At 34.4% G+C, this 27,866-nt stretch overlaps 1 protein-coding gene across 2 annotated transcripts; it reads right to left on the bottom strand.

The window, feature by feature from the left end:
- Positions 1-6,432: 6,432 nt before the first annotated feature.
- On the bottom strand, positions 6,433-25,590 carry LOC128244708 (solute carrier family 15 member 4-like). 2 transcript variants are annotated; one of them, XM_052962755.1, is made up of 11 exons: positions 25,471-25,590; positions 19,341-19,647; positions 16,109-16,207; positions 15,677-15,747; positions 14,960-15,099; positions 14,242-14,411; positions 12,478-12,668; positions 11,872-12,058; positions 10,772-10,972; positions 9,733-9,867; positions 6,433-8,607 (listed from the first exon to the last, which is right to left on the bottom strand). In XM_052962755.1, exons 1-11 carry the CDS (start codon positions 25,489-25,491, stop codon positions 8,348-8,350), a joined length of 1,782 nt encoding a protein of 593 aa, XP_052818715.1. In that variant the 5' UTR covers positions 25,492-25,590; the 3' UTR covers positions 6,433-8,347. The 2 variants fall into 2 exon arrangements, with proteins under 2 accessions (XP_052818715.1, XP_052818724.1); XM_052962764.1 differs by lacking the exon at positions 25,471-25,590 and adding an exon at positions 20,565-20,968.
- Between the last annotated feature and the right edge of the window lie 2,276 nt (positions 25,591-27,866).

The following is a 27,866-nucleotide window of genomic DNA, read 5'->3' as shown; positions in this document are numbered from 1 at the left end:
TAACGTTCGATAAACATGGTACATATGATATGGGCCATTTTCTCACATATTTCATGATGTTATATATTCTTTATAAAACTAGATTTCTAGTGACGGCAGTTTAAGATTAGAGTAATATATTAGAGTAACATGTGTGCTTTTATTATATGACATCTGTCACACAGTGTGGTTGTATCTATACAGTCAAATATTTACATCCGTACTTGATTTTCTGAACGATAAAAATTGAGTTCATTTTGCATGAACCGGTCGACCTTTCGTGACCTTTGTAGGCGGAGTTTGGCAACAAAGCAAGGCTCTGATTGGGCGCTGGTGATCACTGCTCGTAGTGATCTTACTATGATCTACTTTATTGCTAAATATAGCATGGCACATGTTCACAACACTTCCATATCTTTGCGAAAGTTAAAAGACAACAAAAAAAAATGAAATTATTACGCTATAATTACCTTGAACTGGAAGTTATCCATTAAATCACCATGACCACATTTTTAATGCCCACTCACATGGGTCATGCATATGTAAAACATCAGTTAAAATGTATCGAAACTTATCTTGATTAAAATGAACATATTACAACAAAAATCATTATTACTCTCCACATATTCTACAGAAACTACCAAATGATTAAAAAAAATCTTTGATTATTTATTTATTTCTGCAAATTACTTATGGACTATTTATTATGCGGAGGATAATAAGAACGCATAGCTTAAATACCAAGGGCGACAAGTGTTCTTAACATTTACATTCGCTCTTCACGTTTTGTTCCCCTTTGATGTAATTAAAGGCTTATTCTCAAACACTATTAGGTCGAAAAAAAATAACAAGTAAAAAGGGAAAATGTAAATATAAGTATTGATTCTTATTTTTTGTGCGTTCATGCAGTATGAACGCTCGGCCGCGATTTTGCATATTTTGCAAAAACCGCTAGCGCGGTTTATGCATATGCAAAATCGCGGCCGAGCGTTCATACTTCATGAACGCACAAAAAATAAGAATCAATCCTTAAATGACCTTGACCTTTAAGGAACATCCTTACATTTGTATCTTCCGTGACATTTTGAAAAATATTCCTCAACATGTTTATTTTTTTTAATTTGTTTGTTTTTCTTTTAAATATCTTTTGACTTATTTTTGTAATAATATAATATCCCGAAGAATCACATTTGTTGAAATGTTAAAATGATTTGTACGTGATTCAGTGTTTAAATTTGCTAAAGAGAATATATGTTGAACTGTACATTGCAGTTTAAAGATTTAATTAAACGAAGATATCCCAAAACATTATAATTCACTTACATACTCATTAAATAATTACTAACGATTATATTTACTATATATTTAATGACAATAATCTTGTAGAACTTTAAAACAAACAATGCCGTTATGGAGAAGACTTTTAGTGACGGTGGAGATATTAATGTGACGGTGGATGACAAATTAGTACGTACATTTATTTGTATAAGTATGAATAATATGTATACATTGTCGAACTTTTATTGAATAAACAGATCAATTATTCTAACAAACAACTGAAGTCATGGTTACAAAATGAACCAGTTTCTGGGTAACGTTTGCAAATATATCATTGGACGAAATATATTTACATTATAACAAGTAACACTGCTTCTGTTGGCTTAGAATAAACAGAAAGAGTATAAATGACTTAACCATATCTTAATTTAACACTAGAAGTCGCGATTTCTTAACTCTTAAGTCAGAGTCAAGTGTTGTGCATGATGATCATAAACTATGAACAATTTATTCATTTACAATAGCTTCTATTGCTTTAAATTTATCTTGGTCTATCAGGCAGTGCATTCCAGTTACGTGGCTTGACTCCGAAATAGGCATAATAACATCATTCCAGCTATACCAGATAATGTCATTAATACGTGGCCAGAAGTATCTGTTGTGGCCTATACGTGCCATGCAAGTTACCTCCACCGATTCAGCGTCTAGGTCCTGAATGGCGATGCAGTTACTTGATTCAGCTCGTGTTCGTCTGTTTCACCAATGAAGCTCTATTGCCGAAGCGTGACAGTAACTTTAGCCGCAAAATACTGCGTTTCTCAGTGCTGATGAGAACTTGGTGAAGCTCCATTTTACCTTTTACTGTCTTCAATGGCCCCGGCATGCGACTTGTGGATTCCTCAATGACAGATCCTTTAATTGTAAAGAGATGGAACATTTTTTTAGTTCTCCACGTACATTCTCGTTTTTTAGCGCCGTGGCATCGTTTATGTCCTTTCCATTTGAAACCATTCTGTCAGCTGTGCGCTTAACCGTACATCCAACATCTGCTGAACTTTTGCCGTGCCCTGTACCTGTGAAATTCCATGTGGCACTTTCGAATCCGTAGTTTTCTATAATCTTCCTATGAAAAAGATAAAAATTGTTTTTCGATTTATATTGAGTGCTTGGGCCATCACTCACAAATTGTACATTTTTCACATTTGGATGGTCTGCCTTCAGGGATTTCAGGATTGGTTGCATGTGTGCCCAGATAGCTCCCGGTCCGTGTTGAGTGTTGTCAGATATTGTACAGTAGGACTTCGTCTTATCTTTTACATAAACAACAACAGTATGGAGAGAAAATGCCGTCTATTCCCACCGAAATGCATCGACTGTATTTCTTCAGCTAGTTTTCCATTTTAGTTCTCCGAAAAATCTAGGTGAATTACACACCCAGATTCATTCAAATTATCCTTCATATTCTTCAATTCTCGGTACTGATGTTTTATATTGAACACATGCTTAATGTATCGTTCTTTCAAAATCTTCAAAGTGTCCTCTACAAGAGTCTCAACACTGTCTGTCTCTTCCAACTTTCATGGTCCTTTGCACATTCTTTTGGCCTTCCTTTTATACAATTATACAATATACAATTTATGTTCTGTTGATCCATTGGTAGAATAATGCCTTCGTTGAATCTACTTTTTCTGTGTAAACATTGGTGGTCGGAATTTTCCTGTCTACACACTCTTTGCATTGCCCATATGCGCAGTTATACCTATCTACATCACAAATATTTTTCTCAATTAGTGTGTTAGTGTTTGGTGAGGCAATGATCTTCAAGCGGAATAGTTTTTCTGACCTTAGTTTTACATTCTCATGTAACTTAAACAAGCAAGTTTTTCGTACATCAACCTTCTTGTGAACTACCCAGAAAGGTCTCAATCTACAAAAACTAACGTATGACACTTTGATATCAGGTCGATAAAGGATTTGTACAGGTTCAGGAGAGTGTCATTTATGTATCGCTTTTGTATTCTTTTCTTTTTTTCTTGTGATTGTGTCTTTCTTCTCTGGAGCTTGGGTGCTGTTGATGTCTTCCTCTAGAAAATGTCTAATCCTTCTACGCATGTCTATATTCCAGGAAACGGAATGACCTGCCCTCTTGTAGATCTTCTTTACAAACCTCGTGACTTTCACAATCTTCTTCCGATTAAAGCACTTGGTAACCTTCAATTTATTTTGCTTGCGTCTGATTGTCGAGGTTCTCTTTTTCTCTTCAAACTTCTTTCTTAGTCGCTGACATGCTTTTCTGCTACTTTCCCACAAAGTTTTAAACCTATCCTTCGCTTTCTTAGTTGATCAATCGTCCGATATGCTTTTGCTCTGTTCCGCTTCTTTTTTCTCTTTCCTGAAATTTCTTAGTGGTGCCTTGTTTGAATTGTAGTCACATTTTCTTGAGGGGCATGAACTTGTACAACATGGTGGTCGTCACTCCTGACAGGCGAAGTTGCTGGGCTGTTATCTATCAAGAAATTAATCTCTCTTATTTTCATTCTCCTTTTCTCCTTGCGATCTTTCTGTTTTAGTCGCCATTTTTTTCGTATGTAATTCTGTGCCAGTTGAGTTTTGTTTGAAATAAAAAAACTCACCATTTTCCTTTCTTCTTTGGTATCTCTCACGTTCTTTTTGTAGATAACACCTATGTGTATCTGGGCTGTCCTTATTGTCTCTACGTCTCTGCTGTAAAGAGTTAATGAAGTCTCTGTTCTTTTCTTCAAGTTCTCTCTCAAAGTTTGGTAATTCAGTATTTGCTATAACATTCAAAATTCTCCTTCTTTCTAATTCTATGTCTAACAACAATTCATCAATGTGTTTTAGCTCCTTGATGATATCTATTTATCTTGCCAACTTTGATACCTGAAATTGTGAATACAAACTCATTATCAGTTATGTATTATGTTATTTGTAATAAACAAAATACAGATAATTATATTAATAATAATAATAATAATAATTAATTATTGGTATTTTTTATTATTATTATTATAATCAGTATACATGTTTATGTATGATTACTATTTACAAGTAAATGTTGTATTACAAAATAATAATACTGATATTCAGTGTTATTATTTTGTAATACAACTATTACATGTAAATACTAATAATACGTAAACATATATATACTGATAATAATAATAAAAATCAGCAGCAGCAGCAGCAGCAGCAGTAGTAGTAGTAGTAGTAGTAGTAGTAGTAGTTAGTAATGTTTTAGCAAGGTGCTAATGAACACCAAAACATTTGCCAATGTAGAGGACGGGCTTAGAATGCATTCGTCGTGAAAAGCTATTATTTCTCTCTTTTTTTCGAATCGTTCGTATTTAGAGCAAATCCGCTGTCGATTGCTAACGCCAGACCTCGCTGGTACAAAATTGAATGTTACAGCGATACTTGTAATGGCTGCGCAGCATTCAACATTGCGTAAACGAGGCGTGGTATGGACGCCAAGAGTCTGCCAATGATTAATTTGTATGTAACTCGTAAACACATGAATTAGTGTCCATGTTAACATGATTGTGTATGCATTAGTATACTTGAGCGCATTAAGTCGGCGGCTCTGTTCCCAGATAAACACAAAGCGAAGCAGAATTGGGTATCTAGTTATATCTACAAGTCGAGTCAATTTATAGTAAATGGGTAAATGCCCATATTAAGTTTATTTAAGGAAAACACACACCAAATTCAATCCCCCACAGAGGCGTGCAGTGCTTATGAACTCAAAAACATTTGCCAATGTAGAAGACGGGGTCTTGTATAATTTCGATACTGTTGTTTTCGGTATTTGTTTAGAATGTTTACGTCGTGAATAGCTAAAATTCATCTTTTTCCGAATCTTTTGTATTTAGAGCAAATCCGCGGTTGATTGCTAACGCCAAACATCGCTTGTTCAAAATTGAATGTTACAGCGGTACTTGTAATGGCTGCGTAACATTCAACATTAAGTAAACGAGACGTGGTATGGACGGCGAGAGTCTTTCAATGCCCAATCTAATAAAATACTTCTGGTGTGTATTACTTTTAAATAAGACTTCGCACTCTGGACGGAATTTTCCATTTTGTAGTTATATTTTCATGCTGGGATTCTTCTGACGCAGAACAACCAAAGTCCCAAACACAATGTTGATCCTACGAACTTTTATTTTGAACCTACTATGCATCTCTGAGATCCCAAAAATAAACTGTCATTGAGTGTTTACCATTATATTGGGAGCTAACATTAGTACCAGATACACACTCAATTTGTCAATCATGAGGGTCACAGGACCACTAGCTAAAACCTGTTTATATAGGAGTGATGACAATGAAAATTTCAATTTAGGTTGAAAAAAAAAGAATCACTTGTATTTTCAGTGTACATGCAATCTAATTCATAATAATCATTGGTCAAATTGATTCTAGTGATACACAAGCTTTTGAAATCCATCCATCCATCGGTTGACAAGTGATAAAGCGAACTCCTTAAATAGGTATGTGACTTTGGTTTTTTAAGTGTGACCTTACCTTGAAGGTAAGTGGTTGGAAAAGGTGCTCTGCACTTTGCCTCAATGTACTTTAAAACTGCGCGAAGTTATTTTGAAATCCTTCAATAGCTTAACGAGTTATAGAGCTGACACGAAAATGGGTAAGTGACCTTTGACCCCGAATTGTGATCTTGAATGAAGGTGGCTCTGCACTTTGGCTCGATGTATTTAACAATCGTGGAAAGTTTTTCTCACACCCTTCAATTGCCTGACGAGTTATGGAGCTGAAACGAAAAATAAGTATGCGACCTTTGACCCCGAAATGTGACCTTGACCTTTAATGAAGGTAGCTCTGCACTCTGGTTTGATGTTCTAAACATTTGTGCCAATCGGAATCCTTCCATCGCCTGACAATTATGGAGTTGACAGAAAAATGTGTATGTGACCTTTGACTCTTTATTGTGACCTTGAGCATGAAGGTGACTCGACTCATGGAAGTGACTCGAACTTCAGCTTTGCACGTTGGCTGGATATGGTGAACATTTGTGCCAAGTTATTTTGAAAATATAGGATCGGCTAAGGATTTATGGAGCTGACACAAAATAGGGGATGGATAATTAATTGCAATATCATAATTATGCTCAAAAATAAAGGGGGGAGGGGCTAAAATTTCACTACAGAACTACAGATTAAATGGTGACATTTATATATTTAAAACACATTCTGAATAAATTAATAGCACCTAATATATTTAATAGTATGCTAAATGATTAACTATTTTAAATCATTATATAACAATGGTAATCAACAACAATACCTGAACATAGACTTTTAAAGTCTTAAATATAATTTGGATTTACATCACTCACTTATAATAACCCTTTCAATGAATAAAACCTTTAAAACAAATTATTTATTACATGTTACTCAATGTCAATTCCAACAACTTATCGAAGACATATAAATTGTATGTGAGTACCCTGATAGTTGTAAGACTACATTTTAACCAATGAACTTGCCTAAATACCCAGGGGCTGTATTGAATAACCAACTTACATCTACACGTAACCCATTCTTAAGTAGAATCTAAGTATTTTTATTGGACATAATAATTGGCCGAGTGGATTCACTGAGGCATTTCTTAGGATAAGGAAAAGGGTTATATTGCATACTGCCTCAGGCTTGATAGTTTACCACTTCAGGAAACATGCGCATTGTAACAAAAAAAGTCCCATGCTCGATAGTTAACCACTTCAGGAATCCAGCCCATTGTAACAAAAAAAGCCCCAGGCTCGATAGTTAACCACTTCAGGAATCCGGCCCATTGTAACAAAAATGCCCCAGGCTTGATAGTTTACCACTTCAGGAATCCGGCCCATTGTAAATAAAAAAGCCCCATGCTCGATAGTTAACCACTTCAGGAAACCGGCCCATTGTAACAAAAATGCCCCAGGCTTGATAGTTTACCACTTCAGGAATCCAGCCCATTGTAACAAAAATGCCCCAGGCTCGATAGTTTACGACTTCAGGAATCCGGCCCATTGTAACAAAAATGCCCCAGGCTTGATAGTTTACCACTTCAGGAATCCGGCCCATTGTAAAAAAAATGCCCCAGGATTGATAGTTTACCACTTCAGGAATCTGGCCCATTGTAACAAAAATGTCCCAGGCTTGATAGTTTACCACTTCAGGAATCCGGCCCATTGTAACAAAAATGCCCCAAGCTTGATAGTTTACCACTTCAGGAATCTGGCCCATTGTGTCAATAATTATCCCTGGCCCACTGTTTCCAAAACGGTTTAAACTGATTCATAAAAAAACTTGGCTTCACATAAAACACTAGGAAAAAAATGAGCAGTATTAAAACTCTAAAACATAGCAGAAATAATGTAACCTACTCCAATGTACACTAAAATATCACATGGCAGCTGAGCCCAAGCACTTTTTGATTAAAAATAATACACGGTACAACAAAGAAATGAAGTTCATTATAAATAACATAATATAGATGGATGCATATATACAAAAAAAGCTTATAATCTAATGATAAGGATAAAAATAGGCCAAAGAAAATAATTTTTAAATTCTGATTCTTATTTTTTTTTTAAAATAGAATTTTATCATTAAATAAAAAAGACAAGGTATGTTACATTCAACAGGCAAGTGGAAAATATATATTTCTCAGACATTTCCTTGATTTTAACCACTTATAACAAACGCTTAATTTAGTGCAATAAAATCTGGAACAGAGGCAAGTAGGGAAATCTCAAAGATCATTTGCATTCATGTATATGTATATATGGCATCTTTGAGGTGCTAGTGTTTTAACACAGACAAGTAATCATTTCAAAGTACAATTTCTGACATATAATATGTACAATTTTCTCTGGAATTCTTTGACTCTGGAATTGCATTCCTGGAATGTTTGATAATAAACAGTTTCGAAACCACATCCACATATTGTTCATCATTGAAAAATATCCAACAGGATTTAAATTCTAGGCTGAAAATGGACATTTTTAAAGTCAAATTTTTTATTAATAATTTCAGATCCCGATCACTCCCATGGTTTGGCAGCATTTGTTTTACAGTCTTGATGTTTCTTTCCATTGTGGATTCCATTCCTTGTTTTCGGCCTTGTTTTCAATACTGTATTCTGCATCACCATTTGCATAAGGTGGCGGTTCCACATCAATAGTTTTCTCGAAGTCTGGCTGCCTGTACTTGTACCACTTGGCCACAAAGATGAACACGATCAGATTAAGACCGGAGAGAACAGCCAGCAGGAACAACATGTATTCTAAGTGACCATTATTAGGCTCATCAGGAAACCAGTCTGACGAATCTGTATTAAAAACAAATACCAGTCTGAAGAATCTGTATCAAAAACAAAAACCAGTCGGAAAAGTTTGTATCAAAACAAAAACATAGTCTGGAGACAATGAATCAAAAACAAGAATCGGTCTGAAGAATCTGAATCGGAAACAAAACCAGTCTGAGGAAACTGAATCCAAAACAAGAAACCAGTCTTAAGCATAAGAATCAGGAACAAAAACCAGTCTGAAGATTTTGAATCAGAAACAAATTTACATGTACTTAAAAAAAAATTGCCAACAAAAATGTTGAAATTTATTTTATAATATAACCAGCAGGAATTCTGATCCTCCAGCACAGAAGGCATCAAATCCCGTTCCATTTTAATATGCAAAAAGTTTGACTGTAATACTAAACAACAAGAGAGTTCGGAATAAATGCAATTACTGGTCTTTATTCTTCAGACTAACATTTACTTAGAAGGATAACTGGACAATTATTTAAGGCAGAGTTACTGGCCTTGCTACATATCATGTGCATATTGCCTCTGACAACATTTGTACTAAGTTTCATTTGATTATCTTGAAAAAAAATTTTTCAGTAATTACAAAGGTTAAAGTGTCTGCGCAACAAATGCTCCCTCTCTATATATACTGCGTATGCGACAATCCTACATTTCTATATCAGAAAACAGACGAGCTAAAAAAGGAAAAAATCGAAATACATTTCAGGGGCTTTCCAGGATTTGACGTTAGAGGGGGAGTTACTTAGTGGCTTAACCTTTCAACTTGCGCCCCACCCTCAGAACTGAATTTTCTTTTTGAAAGTGTTGCCAGGGGGGTTTGGTGGTCATCCCCCAAGAAAATTTTAACAAATTCTAGTCGAAACTGGTGCATTTTGGGTGGATTTTATCACTTTTTTCTCCTATATTGAAACAAAAAGAAACTTCGACAATTTAAGGGTGGGTGGGGGTGGCCAGGTGTGCCCCCTGATTCCGCTTGTGCATTTCTCGGTCAAATAATACTTGTCTGACATAAGCATAATTTTACCAATTGCCTAAACCTCCATTACTAATATTTAGAAGGAAATAATGAGTTTACAGTGAACTTACATATAAATTGATACAAGTGAAACAAATTAGAAAGAAATAACTCACCGCTTGTGTGCCACGCTCCTACAATGGCCACAAGCAGGGAGGCCACATAGCTGCCAATGCCGGATGTCATCAGAAACAGCCCCATAATCAGACCCTGCATAAACTGGGGTGCCTGGGTGTAGGCAAATTCAAGTCCTGCATAGTGAACAAAATTAATAAATGTGAATGTTTGATAATCAAATGTGATTGGCATAAAAAATAACTCATACTCTTTGGTAATGAGCAAACATGTTAACCACTAGACCACTTTCACTCTGGTGAGGGTCCTACTCACTTGGATGATGGGTAGACACCTTTACCACTACATGTATATCACTATCACCCCGGTGAAGGTCTTACCAACGACCTCTTGGATGATGGGCAGACACCTTTACCACTAGGTGTATATCACTATCACCCCGGTAAAGGTCTTACCCACGACCTCTTGGATGATGGGCAGACACCTCAACCACTACATGTATATCACTATCACCCTGGTATAGGCCTTACCCATGACCTCTTGGATGATTTCACCCTGGTAAGGGTCAACTCCATGACCTCTTGGGTGAGAGGCAGACATGTCACTTAATACTTGTGCTCAATTGGTGAAGTACATTGCTATTATACACTAAAACAAACAATACCCCTACCTTAAATCATAATCACATGTATACAGTTTTTTATATTTATGAGTATTCATGACTACAAAAAAAATCCAGAGCCTTTTTGGAACTTGTTCACCAGAGCGTCGTTGTTTTAATCAGTACTTTTATTGCATGAAAAACTTTTGGCATTGACTGATCGTTCCAAGGCTGTACCTAACAATGCTTGATAAACACACCTAGTTTTTTTTTATAGTATATATGCACTGTGTTGTTTGTGGAGTTTTGTGCTGTTGTTCCGTGTTTCTTGTTTGTGATTTCTTATTGTTGTGTTCTTTGTCTTTGGCGTTTACCTAGTGCCATAAAACGGGCTTTATGTTTAAACATTTGGCTACTGAGCTTGTTTCTGTAGCTTTTTATATAAATATTGAACATAATTGTAAATTTTATACATGTACCTGATATGCTGGTGAAAACCTCACTGCCGCCAATGAAGGCAAACTCTGGGACTTGTGCAAACATGGATATGCGTGAAGCGTTGAACGTTGTGTCGGAGAGGTTCTGGGATATGTATCCATTGTTCTTGATATCTTCCTTCCTGACAATCTCAAGGATGCCAGCATAAACCATGGAGCAAGCCACTAAAACCATCCCAATACCTGCGATATTGAATAAAAACTATATGTATGTATGAAAAAATATGTCTGTGGAAAAAGGGGCATAAGAATTAAAAAAGCTAGAGTAACGGGTATCTTAGTATCTTGGATATATATAATTCAAGATATACAATATATGTATATGGATATATAAACCAAATACTTTGTACATGAAAATCAAGGACACTGTGGAGTGAACGCCAATGGTTATGAGTGGGAAAAGGGGCGTAACTCAAGAATCACTAAAGCCAGGGTTATGGAAATTCAAATACCTGCGATATTAAACAAGATATACAATATATACATGTATAAAATCAAACACATTGTACATAAATTGCAAAAACACTGCAGTGTAAACACCAATGCTTGGGAGTGGGAAAAGGGGCATAACTCAAGAATTATTAAAGCCAGAGTTATGGGCCTTTCTAAACATGTTAGAATTGTTACTGGCAACATGTGTACCAAGTTGAAATAATTTGGCTTCTCTAATTCTTCAAAGCCATAAATATACTTATATAAGGATTCGAGCTTGTTGATCTAAACTTTCAAATTGATGACTTATATGCAAAGAGAATGTGCCTTGCAGAGTTTCATGTTCACGCAAAGAGAAGGCTTTGCATGAAATGTGAACAACATGCTTGTTGCTATGATAAATCATCATCAAAAGTAAAAATAAGAGATCTACTATTAACAATTATTTAGATAAAATGCCACAATATGCCTAAAATCATTAATGATGCTTTTACAAATTGAATGACTTTTGGTTTGGGTTTACAAAAAAATAAATAAATTGAGTATACGCCAGGTGCTGTTTGATGTTTGTGCACAAAAATATGTAAACAAATCTCAATTTCATTGCCAGCGTAAAATCTGTGAGTTAGTCTCTTTAAATTGATTCATACCCATTCTTTGTAAATGTGTGGGACTGCGGCCGCACTTCGCCAAGGCTGGGTACACAACGCGGTCCATGATGGGAATAAGAATAAGGATGATTAGGGTGTTAAAGATATTCAACATGGCTGCTGGAAGTTTGGCGCCATTTACTGATATATCCATTCTCTCGCTCTGCAGGAACAGGGATGTGCTCATCTGTAAATAATTGCCACATTTTTAACAAGAAAATCACACAATCTTATCTGAAATAGTATATCATAAACAAGACAATGAGTGTCAATGTTCTACATTTAAACAGTGAATAATTATTTGAAATTAGAAAGCGTTAATTGTAGAATTGAAATGTTGACTTTATCAGGCCCCACTTTGCTTTGGGCAACAAAATCCTGAATGTTGTCTCTAATATAATTATGCAAATCTTTCTTACATGCAAGAACACATCTGTTCAAAAAAAACCATTTGATTTGCACATATTGGGATCCGACGATATTCAGAATTTTGTTGCGCAATGTTTTGTAGACGGCAACATATGTCATAAACATTCTCTATTTAAAGTTGTTTAGTAATTTCACATAAAACAATATTTTAGCTGATGATAGACAGTTATTGTTAACCTGAGAATATACAGCCCAGTATATGATGATAAGACCAAACACAGGCAACACTTTCAGCACAGCCATCGTCCCATCAACATATTTATCTTCATAACTGCCACCTTTACTTTTGCGAGCATGTTGGAAGGTCGGGTCTTTACAGCCGTTTATACTCTGACAACAAACACCACAGGACTGGGCTAAAATACTGCCTAAACAGAAAAACCAGGGGCGGTATTCATAAAACATCTTACATCATTTCTTAACTAAAGTCAATTTCCTAAAAAAAATTGCAGTCCAATAACAAGAAAAGTAAAAGTGTTTTCAACATAGAAGTTAGTAATTTCTGAATCAAATAAATGAAAATAAGACTTAACTTAAGAAAAAGACTTAAGTTAGGAAAGAGCTTAAGATGTTTTATAAATACCAGTCCAGAATGTTATATTTTGACATGTATGCAGTTGAAACATGTATTTTTATAAGCTACGCCAAACCAAGTGTGGACAGATATTTGGACTAAAAAAAGATGAATGCAGTTTATCTTTATGGGTCAAGAGATATCTATAGACATGGTAAATTCAAAGCATGCTTCCTTTAATATATACATGAACACAAAAACTGAAAGGGCATGAAGCACAGCACAGCTAGACATTCCTTCAAAACTTTACTACTTTACTACTGTTTGCAAATTAAACAAAAAATACTCATCAATCAGTTAAACAAAGAACTATTGCAATGCCTTTTTGCACCACTTTCAGACAGTAATTTTACTTAATCAGAGTTTTGCTCCTTGCGGGGTGATAAGCTCGCCTCTTCAGTAGTTAGTTCCATCTAATACTTTAAAGATGCACTCTTACTCCAAAATAAGATTTATCACAAATTATACGATTGGTTTAAAGTACGTAAAAGGATGAATAAATGTCGAAAACCATGGTTCTTATGAAGGATACCAAGTTTAATTTGAAAGAAAGGTGCAGAAAACATGGTATTTCTACCTTATGAGGTGATAGTAGATCACAGTAAATCACTCACCTATCATTTAATATTTTTGCGTTTTCAGCTATTAAAAACACGGTTACAAACTTCTTATCAGTAATAAAAAATTTTTTCTATAAATGCATTATTTAGTCAGAAGTTAAAGGTTTATCACTCAAAATTTATGTTTGATATACATGTGTATGTATTGATTTTGAATAAGAGAGTCCCTTTAAAGAATAGGCAACTTGCTAACAGTGGAAGATGGATTTTCTTTCATGTGTAAAGTCAATTGAAGAGCAATTATGTAAGATAGTAACATGTTGCATTTGATTGCATATTCACTTGATGGTTTTTGGCAGAGCAATAGCAATGATCATTTAATGCTTTAAGACCTTGAAATGCTAAGTTCATTTAAAACAGTAGCTACATGTATCCATAATTATTTTGATCACAAATGTAAAAGAGTAATTTAACAAGAACTTATTTTTTTTTATGTTTTACCAGTGCATGCATGTTCTTTTCCTTAAATAGTCTGATTGTAACCAGGATTCTCAATATTAGTTTCGCTTGAACCGTCTCAAATCGTAAAGTAACCGACCAGCTTTTCCTTTTTCTTCTGAAAATTCATTTACTATTGTTTTCCAAATTCGAAGCGGCCCTATTGCCATATAAACCGTCCATTTTGGCCGGCAGCCGGTTCTTATTGAAAACACTGTGTAACTAACAATTACTAGTTATAACGTCATGCACGAGAGCATAAATTTAAAAACAAGTGACACCAAATGTATTAACTGTATTTCTATGTACCCTCCAATTGCAGATGCCGATACTTAGACTTTGCGGCCATAAAAATGACTAGAGCAATGATCATGCTGATTAGGGGGATGAGGAAGCCGTAGTCGAAGCCAACTTCCTGCTGAACGTATGCCACACCGGAATATGCTACCACGGCACCAGCATTGATGAACCAGTAAAACCTTCAACAGCAACAAAGGGAGTGGAAGTCCAAAGGGGCATAATATAGGTTGATCATGATGCCCAACATTATTTTTAGAATTTTAAGCATTTTTATTGCTCACTCATTTGACTTAAATGATCATGAAAAAAAAGCAAATGATGTGTGTACAAATGAAAAATAGAAGCCATCTATCAAACTGGGGAATTTGTGGCCACTTACATGTAGATAACGGCTATTAAGTGAAAAATCCTTTTATTAAAGGCTTTGTGTTTCTTGGTCTAAATTAGCACAAGCCCGAAAATTCTGAATTTTATATAGCAGGACTGTTTCAAAATTTGATGCCAAGCAAAAGTATATAATTCGGACTTGTTAATCAAAAAGTCTTATTTCGATGACTGTTGTATAGATACAGAAGGAATAAATTTGGGACCAGGAAAAAAAGTTTGACAACTGGAAAATCGAAATATCAAAGATCACCATAGCGAGTTTGGATGGACTGTATTGCACAGCCACATTCACACAGGATTTAGTAGGATCCTTGAACAGTATATCAAATCTGAGGTATACCAGTTAAAGAAGGACTGTACTGCATCTGATCCCAGGTCCTCTACCTGCTGGGCCCCAAATGGTCCAACGTTGGCCTTGATCCCACCTGTCCCTAGGGCTATAAACACCAGACCAAGGAAAAAGTAGATTTTCCGAGTTTCCTGAAATCAGTCCTAAGATATTTAAAAAAATTAAAGTATCTATATAACTTTAAAGCGTAAACATGTATCCAGTCATAGAGAAAGTATATCCTGACAGTTCCCAGTAATATAAATTAATCTCTAGATTTTCATCCAAATTTCATTTTAAATTGGGGTGGGGGAGGGGGGTGGACTTTTTATTTTTCTTAGATGACTGTTTCAACCGTTAAATATGTGTTAATGCTCTTTTTTATTTCATAAGGGACCTTATACATGTGTTTCTAGGCGAACTACGAACACAAGCATAACAATTCTCCGTTTCTACATGTGAATGCTAACGTTGGCACCATAAGTATGAATAAATGCTTCCTCTCCGCCGAGTACCGAACCTTTATGCAAATACAGACCCAAGTTCAACATTTTTATTTGAGTCAATAAAATATAAGGGCTGGCGAAAAAAGATGGGGCGGGCAGCCCTACAAGAAAAAATATTGCGCGTTTCCTCGGGTCAGATTTTTCAATCCGTACCTGAAACACATGATAGATACTTATATTCCCCCACATAATCTGGAAAACTTTACATCATTTGAGGACGTACCAGGTTCATGTCCTCATCGCCGCCAAACCAGGCCCGATAGTCTACTGCAGCCGCCGGCAGGAGAAACAAACCTGAAATTCGTATTTAGGGGATATCAATTTATTAATATGATACCAAATAATTAGATGAAAAACCTTTAATGAACGTGCTTTATGTGTAGGGCTACTGTATGGGGTCAAAACAGCTTTAGAAAGGCCCAATCCAAGAAGGCCAGGTCCAAAAAGGCAATTTTTTGAAATCACACCGATTACCTTCTTCTTAATACTTATTGCAATGTCTTACGACTCATGGTCCTTTTATTTTGACTCTATCCGATCATGTGTACAATTTCATTCTTCAAAACATGCTACTGCGTGAGCCGTATACCTAATATAAAGACAAACGATTACTTCCTTCTTTATAAAGACCTGAAAAGTGTTAAAAATTCCGTACCCAGCACATATATAAACCCTGCCCCAAGGATGGTGTTGTATTTCCCAGCATAGGCATCGGCAATGAAACCTCCCGGCACTGGAATCAGGTACACTGTGCCTGGAATTCGAAGATGAAACAAAAGTTAATTGAATTAAGACAAAGTAATATTATTTGACTATACGATGCCTATGAAATAATATTATGTATATAATAAAAGTATGTTATAGATGCCAACAAGGTTTGTTTAAATTAAATGAGTTATGGCTATAAAGTGGTTCTAACAATATTGCCAAATCTTGTCTCTTGTGTGTTGTTCTTTATTCAGTCAAAAAGGGGCATAACTCAACAATTATTAAAGCCTGATTTATGGGTCTTGCTATATATGCATATTATATCTGGCAAATTGTGCACCAAGTTTCATTTAAATATCTCAAATGGTTTGTGAGCTATGACCAAGGTTAAGGTTGCATAGCACTGACAACAGCAACACCATGGCCAGGCTAATACAATACCTTTGCTATTTTTTTTAGAAAAGCTGACTAGCCTAAAATGGAATAACACTGTCATGTTATATCTTACAGAATTTCGCAACTGAATTTTAGGTTAAAATTGATGAAGTTCCATTTAATATTTATATTGATTACTTCTAACATTCCCCTATAGTTATTCAGTTAATTATCGTCAGATAGTGGGCAGATCAAAATTCAATGAATTTTAACGATGCATTGAAAAAGATTGGACATTTAATCATTTGTATTACCTAATTTAAAGACATGTCCATACAATGTTACCCAGTTATCTGCAATCTGCATTTATTAAAGACACATGACACAACAATCATGAAATAACAGCATTACCCAGTATATATTTTTGATATAATTATACAAGTACAAGTTTTTAGCTAAAGATTATGGAAGGGTGCTGCCCCCTGGCCTTTTTTGGTAGAACCGTTCTGCCCTAATGGAGACCAGCATGGACACCCTGACCTGCCTTCATAGAATTAAATGCTTTGGATTATAAAAAAAAAATATATAATATATTAAAGTTTAAAATATTAATATATATTCATACAAACTTGACATATTTGGCAGTTGAAACCTACTACATGTATAACTTCAATTAAGCACAATTCCTACTATTCATTCTGAGTTATGTACTAACAAAAATGAATGGTTTGAACTTTTTTAGTGGTCTTCATTTTATTGTGTAAACTAACCACTGAATGGGCCAGCCACTGTTTATATATATATTGCTTCATCTGATTTAAATCAAAAATGGCTGATTTATGATTAAGTGAATAAATGTATTCGAAAACTTTAGAAATACTGCCTTCGTCTTGTTTCTGGTATAGATTACATGCAATACAAAGCATTCCACCAAAACAATTATCAATGTGAATGAGCTCACATAGATCAATCACTTTTTTCGTCAAAACCGATTAACATTTTTACACTAAAAAAGTGGGCAAAATAAAATGTTGACCACTTAAACTATTTACAGTATTTTTTTTATGTTTGACCGTCATAATGAAATGTGAATTTAAAAGACCCTTTAAAGTGAAATTGTCATGTTAAAGTTTAAACTTTTAATATATGTTTGTAAATAACTCTTCCTGATAACTTGCCTAGCGATACAAAATGATAACGATAACTTAACTCCTCCGTGTTTATATGTTTTTGAGTACAAAATACTGATAGTGAAAAATTCTACTTGATGACAGAAGTATTTGACCTCATTTTAAGATTTCAACAACATTTACTTTTTTAGTTAATGTCTTCTGTATTAATAGGATAAAAACCTTTGAAATATACTATAAAAGCGAATGAAAAGGGTTTATAAAATGCAGAAATCAAATTAAAGGTAGATTTTTCATTTTGACAAGTTTATGCAATTTTGCAGCAGAATTTATGTTCATAGAGGAAAAACAAAATGTTACTGTTAAAAAAATTCACAGTCTGGTCCTCAATATCAGGGTTTCAAAAAGTTTCTGTTGAACAGTCTCAAATAGTAAAGTAAGGCCTAAAAAAAAATTGTTTGGTTAGGGTTACATCCTTTTCAAAAATAGGTAGGGCAGGTAGGCTTTTCTTTCTTTTTTTATTAGGCTTTATATATGAATGTCATTTTCATCATTGGAGAATGGTGTTAAAGTTATCTTCTATATAAGCAATTAAGGTTTTAAACTACATATTGAAAAGCAAAAAAAAAAAAAAAATGTTTTTGTTTTTTTTAGTTTTTCATTTTTTTTCAAACTGACTATAAAAATGGTAGGGTCGGCGCCTATTCTGTAGGTAGGGTCGGGTAACCCGAACCAAATGTATTTTTTTTTTAGGCCTAACCAACCAGCTACTAGTTAAATTTCATTTATTCTTCCGAATTTGAACCGGTGTCTGCTATAAGCATATATATATACAAATGCATGCTTATGTGGTGCTTATACATATCAAAAAGTGAAAGTGTGCAGGTTCAAAAAATTATAAATAAAAAATAATCAGTATTAATTGCTATAGTGGATTTTCCCTGAAAAACTTGAAATGAAACCTGTGTGCAAATAAAATAGGTTAGCCCATTGTGATTTCATTTTATTTATTTTCTCTTTTATGTTTCACATTGATATATATCAGCACAGTTTTAAATTATCAACCTATACAACAAAAAATCAATGTATTTTGATATGATATACATATATTCAGAAACAATAATGCTCACACACACACATGAACATGCACATACATGCGCTCACACACACACATGCACCCGTACACATGCATACACACCCGATCATATGATGTTTATACAATCGATGTCCCCTGTATTTATAGCTTATATATTCTATTAATGTTTTTATATTTTTTAAGTCCTTCGATTTCTTTGAATGGCTATTTGTGTCTTTCATTATTAAGTTATATTGTATAATTAAGTACGTCCCATTATTTGTTGTCGGTTTCAAGTTTATCGTTGTTCAAGGCTATCTGTTCTTCTATTTTAATCCCTAATGCAAATACATGATTTCATTTTTTTATGTGTAATATTTCAGTTAAACTTTTCCTTTATGGATATATATATAGCCTTTTTACTCCTGAAGCTAAAAGCTCAGACAATAATATGCCTTCTTAAAACAATCATTTCTATGATGATTCATTTGATTTCATACAATAACATACAGAGAAGAGCTTAAAAGGTTCCACTATGCAATATCTGAAAATTCTGTTTTTGCAAAGTTCCTCGGAACAGTCCAATTTTTTTATCTTACCTGCAAACACCATGGTAATAACGGAAGCATCGCTGGTGTTGATTTTGAGGACATCCGTGCAAAACAGCACCATGTTGGCCACAACACTGTAGTAAGTTAGCCTCTCACATAGCTCCGTCACAAGAATACTCGCCACCGTGAATAAACGCTGTCCTGATATTTTCCCTTTCGGAGGATCCTCCTCGATTTCAATCGATTTTTCCATGATGGGAGTTCGAGATCTTTCACCCTCTCCAAATTCAGAGCTGCCGAGAAGCGGCTTTCTCTCCGTCTGGGCTGAGACAAAATCATCTTCATCGCTGTTAGTCTAAAGCAAATAACACAAACAGATAAGCGACACACTCTGCCTAGATATCTTGGTATGTTTTATAGGATATAAATATGGTTTATCTGGTGAAAAGCCATTATCATTTCTCATTTAAAAGTAGAAATCACAGCAAATTCTAAAGAAATTGCTTATTCCAATTAAACACTTGTTAAAGATAACTAGGATTAAAGCAATTATGTCATGGTCAACACTCACTGACCACTATGGTATTAATGGACAAATAAACACAAACTTTTCTACTGTTTACATTAGTAAACTTAGCAAGGTGGGTGTGCTTGTCAAACAGTAAAGTATGATCGCAACGCAATTTTACACACAAAAAAACAAGTCACTTTGTACCACTTTAGCTATAATGCTTCGAGCAGATAGTTTCAACATTCAAAGAATTATTTCACCATGTGGTTCTTGCAAGCGTTAATTTAAGCTATGATTTATTTGCTGGTTGAAGTAAAACCAATGTATGCTTTATTAGGTAATGAACCTGACTCTTCTGTAGTAATTAAGTGATACATAAAAGAATACTCCAACTGGCTGATGGTGGCTCACACGGTCAGTGTTTCTTTTTTTTCAATTGACTGGCCATATATGTTGCATGCATTAAGAAAATATTTGAAATTCAGCTAGTGGTTTAATAGGCGGAGCATCATTTAATGCTTCAAAACCTTGAAATGATAAACTCATTTGCAAACAGTAAGTCAATAAATCAGTTATCTCTCAAGTCATAATGTTGCATGACAAAACCATTTTTCTTAAGATTAAATACATATGAATTAAACATAACTTGTATAATATTATAGGAAACTGAAAAACTTATACGAGTTATTAATTTACTGAATTTTCATTCATATATTTTTAATAAAAAAACATAATTTTCTTCATAAAGATAACATCAGTACCTGAAAATGCGAAGCCATTTATTTTTTACTATTAAAGGGAAATTTTAATTCAATTTTCCATCTGGTAAAACTGGTCTTTAATGATTTATATTTCCGTATTTAACGAATTTTCCCCACATATAGGTGAATTCAACGTCTTGATTTATAAAAACACAAAGTTTATAATTATTCAAGAAATTACAGTATTAATTTTATATAATATATAGAAACACATAAAAACTTAATAGTCATTCTAAGAAATAATCAGTTTCAATTTTGATTCTGCATTGTAACACATTAATTATCATATGACTTTAAACTTCCTTACTTAATGTACTATGTCACATGTTTGTGATAACTCACTCTTGTTTTATTAGAACACAATTTTATCTACCAACATTTTATCTGACCATGAATAACAAACCCTTCATTCTTTCATGTTTTGAATATGATATTAGTCATTATTATAGTAATGTTAATCAAAATACTGTAAAACATTACAGCGACATATCTTCACATTATACACAGACAAGAGCGGGCACTACTTGTAAACATGCTGATAAAATTAGCTCTCTGATAAAATTTGCATTTCTTTTTTATGTATAAATATTTTTTTTCAATTCCTGGGGATATTTGTCCCCCGCCGAGATTCTAGAATCATGATTGCAGCACAATTCCGTAAACTTAGGCCCTGATATAAACTATTTTAAGCTTAATTTGTTTGAAAGTCCATTGATTGATACAAAATATCTGAATATAACGTGAACTTATAATGAGCACTAGCGGATGTGAGGGGGGGGGGGGTGCACCTGCCCCCCCCCCCCAAACAAAAGAAGAAGTCCATGTTTACTTTTTATTTCAATAAAGGAGAAGAAAAGTAATAATATACACCCAAAATACACCATTTCGGTATAGAAATTGTTAAAATTTTCTTGGGGGAGTTTCTGGGTGAGGGGCGCAAGTCAAAAGGGTACACCCCTAAGTATCTCTAACGATGAATCCTTGATCCGCCCTTGATGAGGGCCTCAACTATTTGTATCGGTAATGGGTGAAATACAACTAACCCATGAGGCTGTCCTAACTCCATGCAACAGGATGGATATTTCCCCTTAAATGAATTTTTTTTTATTTTGAATCAATGAGTCCCCACAGAAATGATATTTAACTTCTCTCCGATTTTTTGTTCTTATAACAGATTATTTATGAGACCTATCCAACTCCTTGTAACAACAGGGATATTTCTCTTTAAATAAAATGCTCTTATTCAAAATCAAAACACAAACAGATAAAACAAACATAAATTTTGACTGGAAAACCTTAAATTACTTAATAAATAATGCATTTATGGAAAATATTAATTACTGATAACAAGAATGTAACTGTGAATTTAATAGCTGTGAAAGCGCAAAAATATTTAATGATTGGTGTATGCTAACAGATTTACTGTGATCTACTATAGTCTTATAAGGTAGAAATACTGTGTTTAATGCTCATTTCTTTGAAGTTACTTTCAAATCAAACTCAATATTTTTCATAAGAACCATTGTTTTTGCCATATATCTATCCTTTTTAGAATATTAAAACAATATTATTTATTGTGGTAAATCTAACTTGAAAGTAAGAGTGCATCTTGAAACAATAATACATTATAATAATACATTTACATGTTGAATAGATGAGTGATCACAGTCATGATATTTAATACTCAACCATTTCTTGTTCTAATTTTCAATCATGAAATTAGTGCATGTTTGACTATCAAGGGAGGCCACTGTGAGATAGACTTGTAGACAGTAATAAATTTTTATTAAATGTCTGAGTTATAAAGTGAAAATTTGGGCGCTCTTATCAACGAGCATGCAACATTATACCATAAGGTTAAGAATTTTATTAAGAGATAACGTCAAGATAACAAAATTAATTGAAAGAGTTATTTACAGATTCAAACTAGATGTGTCTTACATATTGACAAATAGCATTTATTGTTTGGAAATAAATACTTCTACTCCTAAGAATAACCAATTCTAAATAGTGTTTGTACGATACGATACCTTATTAATGGGTCCCACCTGCGTGAGCAGCGCAAGCTTATGCCAATGTTTATCTGTTAGTTTTTTAGTCAAAGGAATATAACTAGAAAATTATTAAATATATAATTACGGGCCTTGCCACAGATGTGCATATTGTCATTGTGACATATGTACAAAGTTTCATTAGAATATCTTGAATGGTCGTTGGATTTAAGTTGACTATTGTATATGTGATTCAAACGACATGACTTATCATTTATTTGGATCAGAGTAATGGGCCTTGTTACAAATGTGCATATTATCACTGGCAACATGACTGTGTATAATCAGTTTAATTTGAATATCTCGAAAGGTTGTTGAGTTATTGCCAGGTTAAATTTTTGCTTGTTTTTTTTCTGAATAATCAAGGAGCCTAACTAAAAAATTATTGGGGCCAGAGATATTATATGGGCTAGCTGAGTGAGTGTCCTAACCTGAATGGGTATTATCAGTATTTGTCACTGGCAGCATGCGTAAAAAAATCAAATTTTGTTTTATCTCAAGCAATATTAATTTATTTCCAGTTTTGATGACTATGTCACAGCAAACAACAACAACTTCAAGGCTCATAATGACAATCACCAGATAATAATTTATTATTATTATTATTATTATTTATTATTATTATTATTATTATTATTATTATTATTACTAGAAAATAGACAGTTTAGGATAATAAATCAACAAATAAACCCTTTTTCCTCTAAGATAGCAAACAAATAAGCCCCGATTATGTAACTAACATTAAGATTGTCTAAAAAAAGTCAAATTTTCTGTCCTTTTTGCAATTCAACTGAATAATGAAATTTTCAATGTCCATATATATGTCTGTAACAGCATGTAAAGTCTAGTACAAAAAGTGTAACTGACCCAGAGGCCATTGTTTTATTTTTTGTCAGAATGATGTGGATTCAGCCGCATACTAGCGCATAGGCAACTACGCGCCTGTTCAACCTTCATAAGTTTTCTTCCTGGCTTGTTAATAATTATGTGGAATCTGCTGTCAGGGGAAGTTGTTTAAGATGTAGAAAACTTCAAGATCTTGGTGATCGTCATGCACAGAAAAAACAATATGATTTCTTAGACTGAAACATGCGCTGTATAAAATGACCAAACCATACTTATCACTTCACCTCACTATTAAAACCAATAATACAGTGTGTGTATACCACATGATAAATTACGTCATATATATGCTACATCAGAATGCAACATTTTGCTTAAAATAAAGACTTAAATCATTGATAACTTTCCTTTTACTACTCCATTATGAACAGTCTCGCCTTTGTTTTATAACCAATATTTCATAAAGTAATTTAATTTCATCAAACACTTCGACAAACCTGTTTCCAAAATGATGTTTTGACAGTGTTCAGTCAGACGGCCATATTGTGAAACGGTTTGTCGAAGTGTTTTAAGAAACTAAACTCTCAATCAAACTCTGGTAAAAGACCGAAGGCCGGGCTCCGTAAGAGGCGTAGACTGCACTATGTTTCATTTAAAATGGTGAAGAAAAAGTGGAGTTTTCTTTGTTTAAAGTCTTCATTCGAAGCAAAATATTCCCTTCCGGCGTAGCATTTATGACGCAATTTATCACATGGTACTGCAATAACTATTTAGTTGTCCGGTTAGCGCAGTGGTATAGCGCATTCCCTTCTTACTTAGGCGACCCGGGTTTCGATTCCCAGCCTGGGCGCATGTGAGTTCAATGGTTTATGGTCACCAAGCCTGACAAGTGGGTTTCCTCCTGGTACCCTGGTTTCCCCTACAACATAAGACCAGTACACTCTCGCGTAAAATCGTGCTTAATAAGTTTAAACTTACTGCATGAGATTAATTTCTGTTGTACATATTCCTTAAATTACAATAGAAAGAGGAGTTTAAAAAGGACTTAAAAGTGTCTTTACAACAGAACCCTAAAGATTCTACACTGGTATTCTACAGGAATTATTATAATTATTATTATTTTATTATTATTATTTCAGTATGTTATTTAAATATTATCATTGGTAGGGGAGTATCTAGCCATACACCAGTATAATGCCCCGTTGTATAAATCAGTTTGGGTTTCTAATAAAAGACAAGTGCTGAAATCTCCAAATCAGAATAAAACTTGAAGGCTAATGAGATGTTTATGCAAACAACGTTTTACTGATATATTGTAATTTCACTGAAGGATGGAATTCAGAAAACGGTTCTTAAACATTTAATTGTATACTTAAAAATGAAAATGATATACAGGGGGGGACACTCCATGGTGGTTTACATGAAAGTCCGTGACATTTCCAAGGTGCACTTAATAATGTTGGCATGCAATTCAAAATTCTTCAGGAAGAACAATTCTTACAATTGACTGGTGCATTATGCACTATAGTCAATTGTAACCAGGGCCCCCAGGTCCGGGGAATAGGGGGGACTTTGACTTTCGGTCCAGCAAAGCCTGGGTAAAATCCCTGCCCTTCGGGAACAACCTGATGGTAAAATCCCCACCAAATGCCCCCGCACCCAAGGGCCCTAGGTAAGTCCAATTTCTCATTATATTTTGCGCTAAGACAAAGCCACCGCATTCACCCATCACTGCGGGGCCACCTGGAAGGTACATTTTTTAACATTTGACTAGTGCATTAGTAGTATGCATCATCATTAGTACCTGGGAGTATATGGTTCTATTGGTTCCGACTTGTACCTTACATACAAGTGGATCTAGTACTTATTAGATTAATTTTCAATTTAAATAAATACTTAACATACCGTAGTGGTGGAAATTCATAATCATTGTTGTTGTTGTGCTTACATGTACATGAACATATTTTGTACTACTACATTAGTTAATAAGTTATGACAATACATGTACTTACATACGAATCTGTCGAAAGCATTGATCACAACTGGTAGAATTGTCATATAAAAAACGTAAAATGATAAACAGAAATAGACACACTAGACATTATTTACCGTCCTTATTTACCTTATTTCACGTCTACATGTAGGTCATTATTAAGAACATGTTTAAGAGCTTGGCAAAGGTGTTCCGCACGATGACAGATTTCCCGCCAAATGTCGTATTTTCTTTCATTTATAGTATGATATTCCAATTGATGCAAACATGCGTCCTAAGATCTTTATTAACTTTGTTTCATGTGCGTATCTCTAGATAAGCACATGCCTTTTTTAGGCTGAACATTGATGCAAAACAGTTGCTCTGAGCTTGAATTCGTCGTTTAGAAGCTGTATAGTTCTAAACAATTTTTTTTTTTTAAGAGCCAATGGCGCTTGCAAAGTAGAGCAAATGAGCGGACAACATTTAAATTTTAAACTCTCTCCCTCCCCCTCCCCTACACACACTAATCTTGTCCAGGTAAACATTTCATGTCAATATGGTAAATAAATTATGCAGGAAATACACCAAAGCCCAAATAGCCTATTTTGCGGTGTGTGTGTGTGGGGGGGGGCATGCATGGTGCATTTATGGATGCGTACCAGGTGCATTTTTAGATTTGGAACATGGTGATCAATAGAAGGGGTCAATGGTGGATGTATAGATGTGTTCAATGGTGCATTTATAGAAGCGGACAATTGTGCATTACTAAGTTTCGGTCAATGGTGCATTTGTGGAAGCGGTCAATGGTGCATTTGTAGATGTGGACAATAGTGCATTTCTTGATGTTGTCAATGGTTCTTTTGTTAAAGCGGACAATGGTGTATTCTTAGATGTGGACAAAGGTGCATTACAATATGCGGTCAATGGTGCATTTGTGGGAGTGATCAATAGTGTAGTTTTAGATGTGGACAATGGTGCATTTGTTGATGAGGTCAATGTTGCATTACTAGATGCGGTCGATGGTGCATTTGTGGAAGCAGTCAATGGTGTATTTTTAGATGTGGACAAAGGTGCATTACTAGATGCGGCCAATGGTGCATTATTGAAAAGGTCAATTGTGTATTTTTAGATGTGGACAAAGGTGCATTACTAGATGCGGTCAATGGTGTATTTGTGGAAGCGGTCAATAGTGTATTTGTAGATGCTGTCAATGGTGCATTTGTTGATGAGGTCAAAAGTGCATTTGTTGATGAGGTCAATGGTGCATTACTAGATGCGGTCAATGGTGCATTTATAGAAGCAGTCAATGGTGCATTTATTGATGCGACCAATTGTGCATGTACAGATGCCGTCTATGGTGCATTTAATTTATAAGATGCGGTCAATGGTGCATTTATACAATGTAGATGCGGTCAATGGTGCATTTATAGAAGTGGTCAATGTTGCATTAAAGATTCACTCTTACACCCAAAAAGGTTTACCACAATTAATAATATTGTTTAACTTTTCCCAAAATGAGGAATAAATGTGGAAAATAATAGTTCTTATGAAGAATACCGAGTTTAATTTGTAAGAAATGAGCATAGAACACAGTATTTCTACCTTATGAGACTATAGTAAATCTTTTAGCATTCACCAATCATTTAATATTTTTTTGCACTTTCTGCTATTAAATACACGGTTACAATCTTGTTATCAGTAATTAGTATTTTCCATAAATGCATTATTTAGTAAGTAGTTCAAGGTTTATCAGTCAAAATTGGTGTTTGTTAAACATGTGTTTGCATTGATTTGGAATAAGAGTGTCACTTTAATACTATTGTAATCACCATTATATAATAGTAAGCTTTATCTGAGTATATGCATTTTGAGGCGCAAAGTACTATGTGATATAATAACCATCAAAACTAGTACATAGTTTGAGAAATATAAGTACATAATTATTGTACAGTCTTTTGACACTATTTGTGAGAAATTATATGTAGTAATTATCGGTCTATCAAAATTAGACAATAACACTTTCAAGATCCGATAAAGTGTTTTTTCAATGCTAAATGTAAATGAGTAATCTTTATGTAATAATACCATGAGCATAAAATATGCGACTTTAAAACAGCACAACAAATGCAATTTTCATTGTCATCGTATCTTAGTTATGTATGTGACAAATTGCATAAATTAAGACATAAACATGTACCCTGTATATTTTATTCCATTGGGTAATATATTTAGAGCGAATTTAAGATTGCCGAATTTCTTTACTGAACATCGGCAACACAGTCCGTTGTTTAAAGCCAATCAAGGAACCGGGGATTTGGAGACCGGAAGAGTCCGGGTAAAACGGCCAGGTAATAGTATCGACTACGCAAAAATGTATAAATATTGGTTGTGCGTAACCTTCTCCCTTGGCGGTTTAGGCATTCGGAACTCCTC

Source organism: Mya arenaria, chromosome 2 (genome assembly GCF_026914265.1).
Source record: "Mya arenaria isolate MELC-2E11 chromosome 2, ASM2691426v1".
NCBI classification, from domain to species: Eukaryota; Metazoa; Mollusca; class Bivalvia; order Myida; family Myidae; genus Mya; species Mya arenaria.
This window is presented reverse-complemented; position numbering and strand designations above follow the sequence as displayed.

Bases quoted from the DNA above. Each gene is read 5' to 3' on its own strand.
- LOC128244708 (XM_052962755.1), bottom strand. From the start codon at position 25,491: ATGCTTTCGACAGATTCGTAT. The intron at 10,973-11,871 runs GTATGAATCAAT...TCAATATCGCAG, and splicing joins CACACATTTACAAAGAATGG to GTATTGGGATGGTTTTAGTG. The intron at 9,868-10,771 runs GTACATGTATAA...TTCACTATGCAG, and splicing joins GGTTTTCACCAGCATATCAG to GACTTGAATTTGCCTACACC.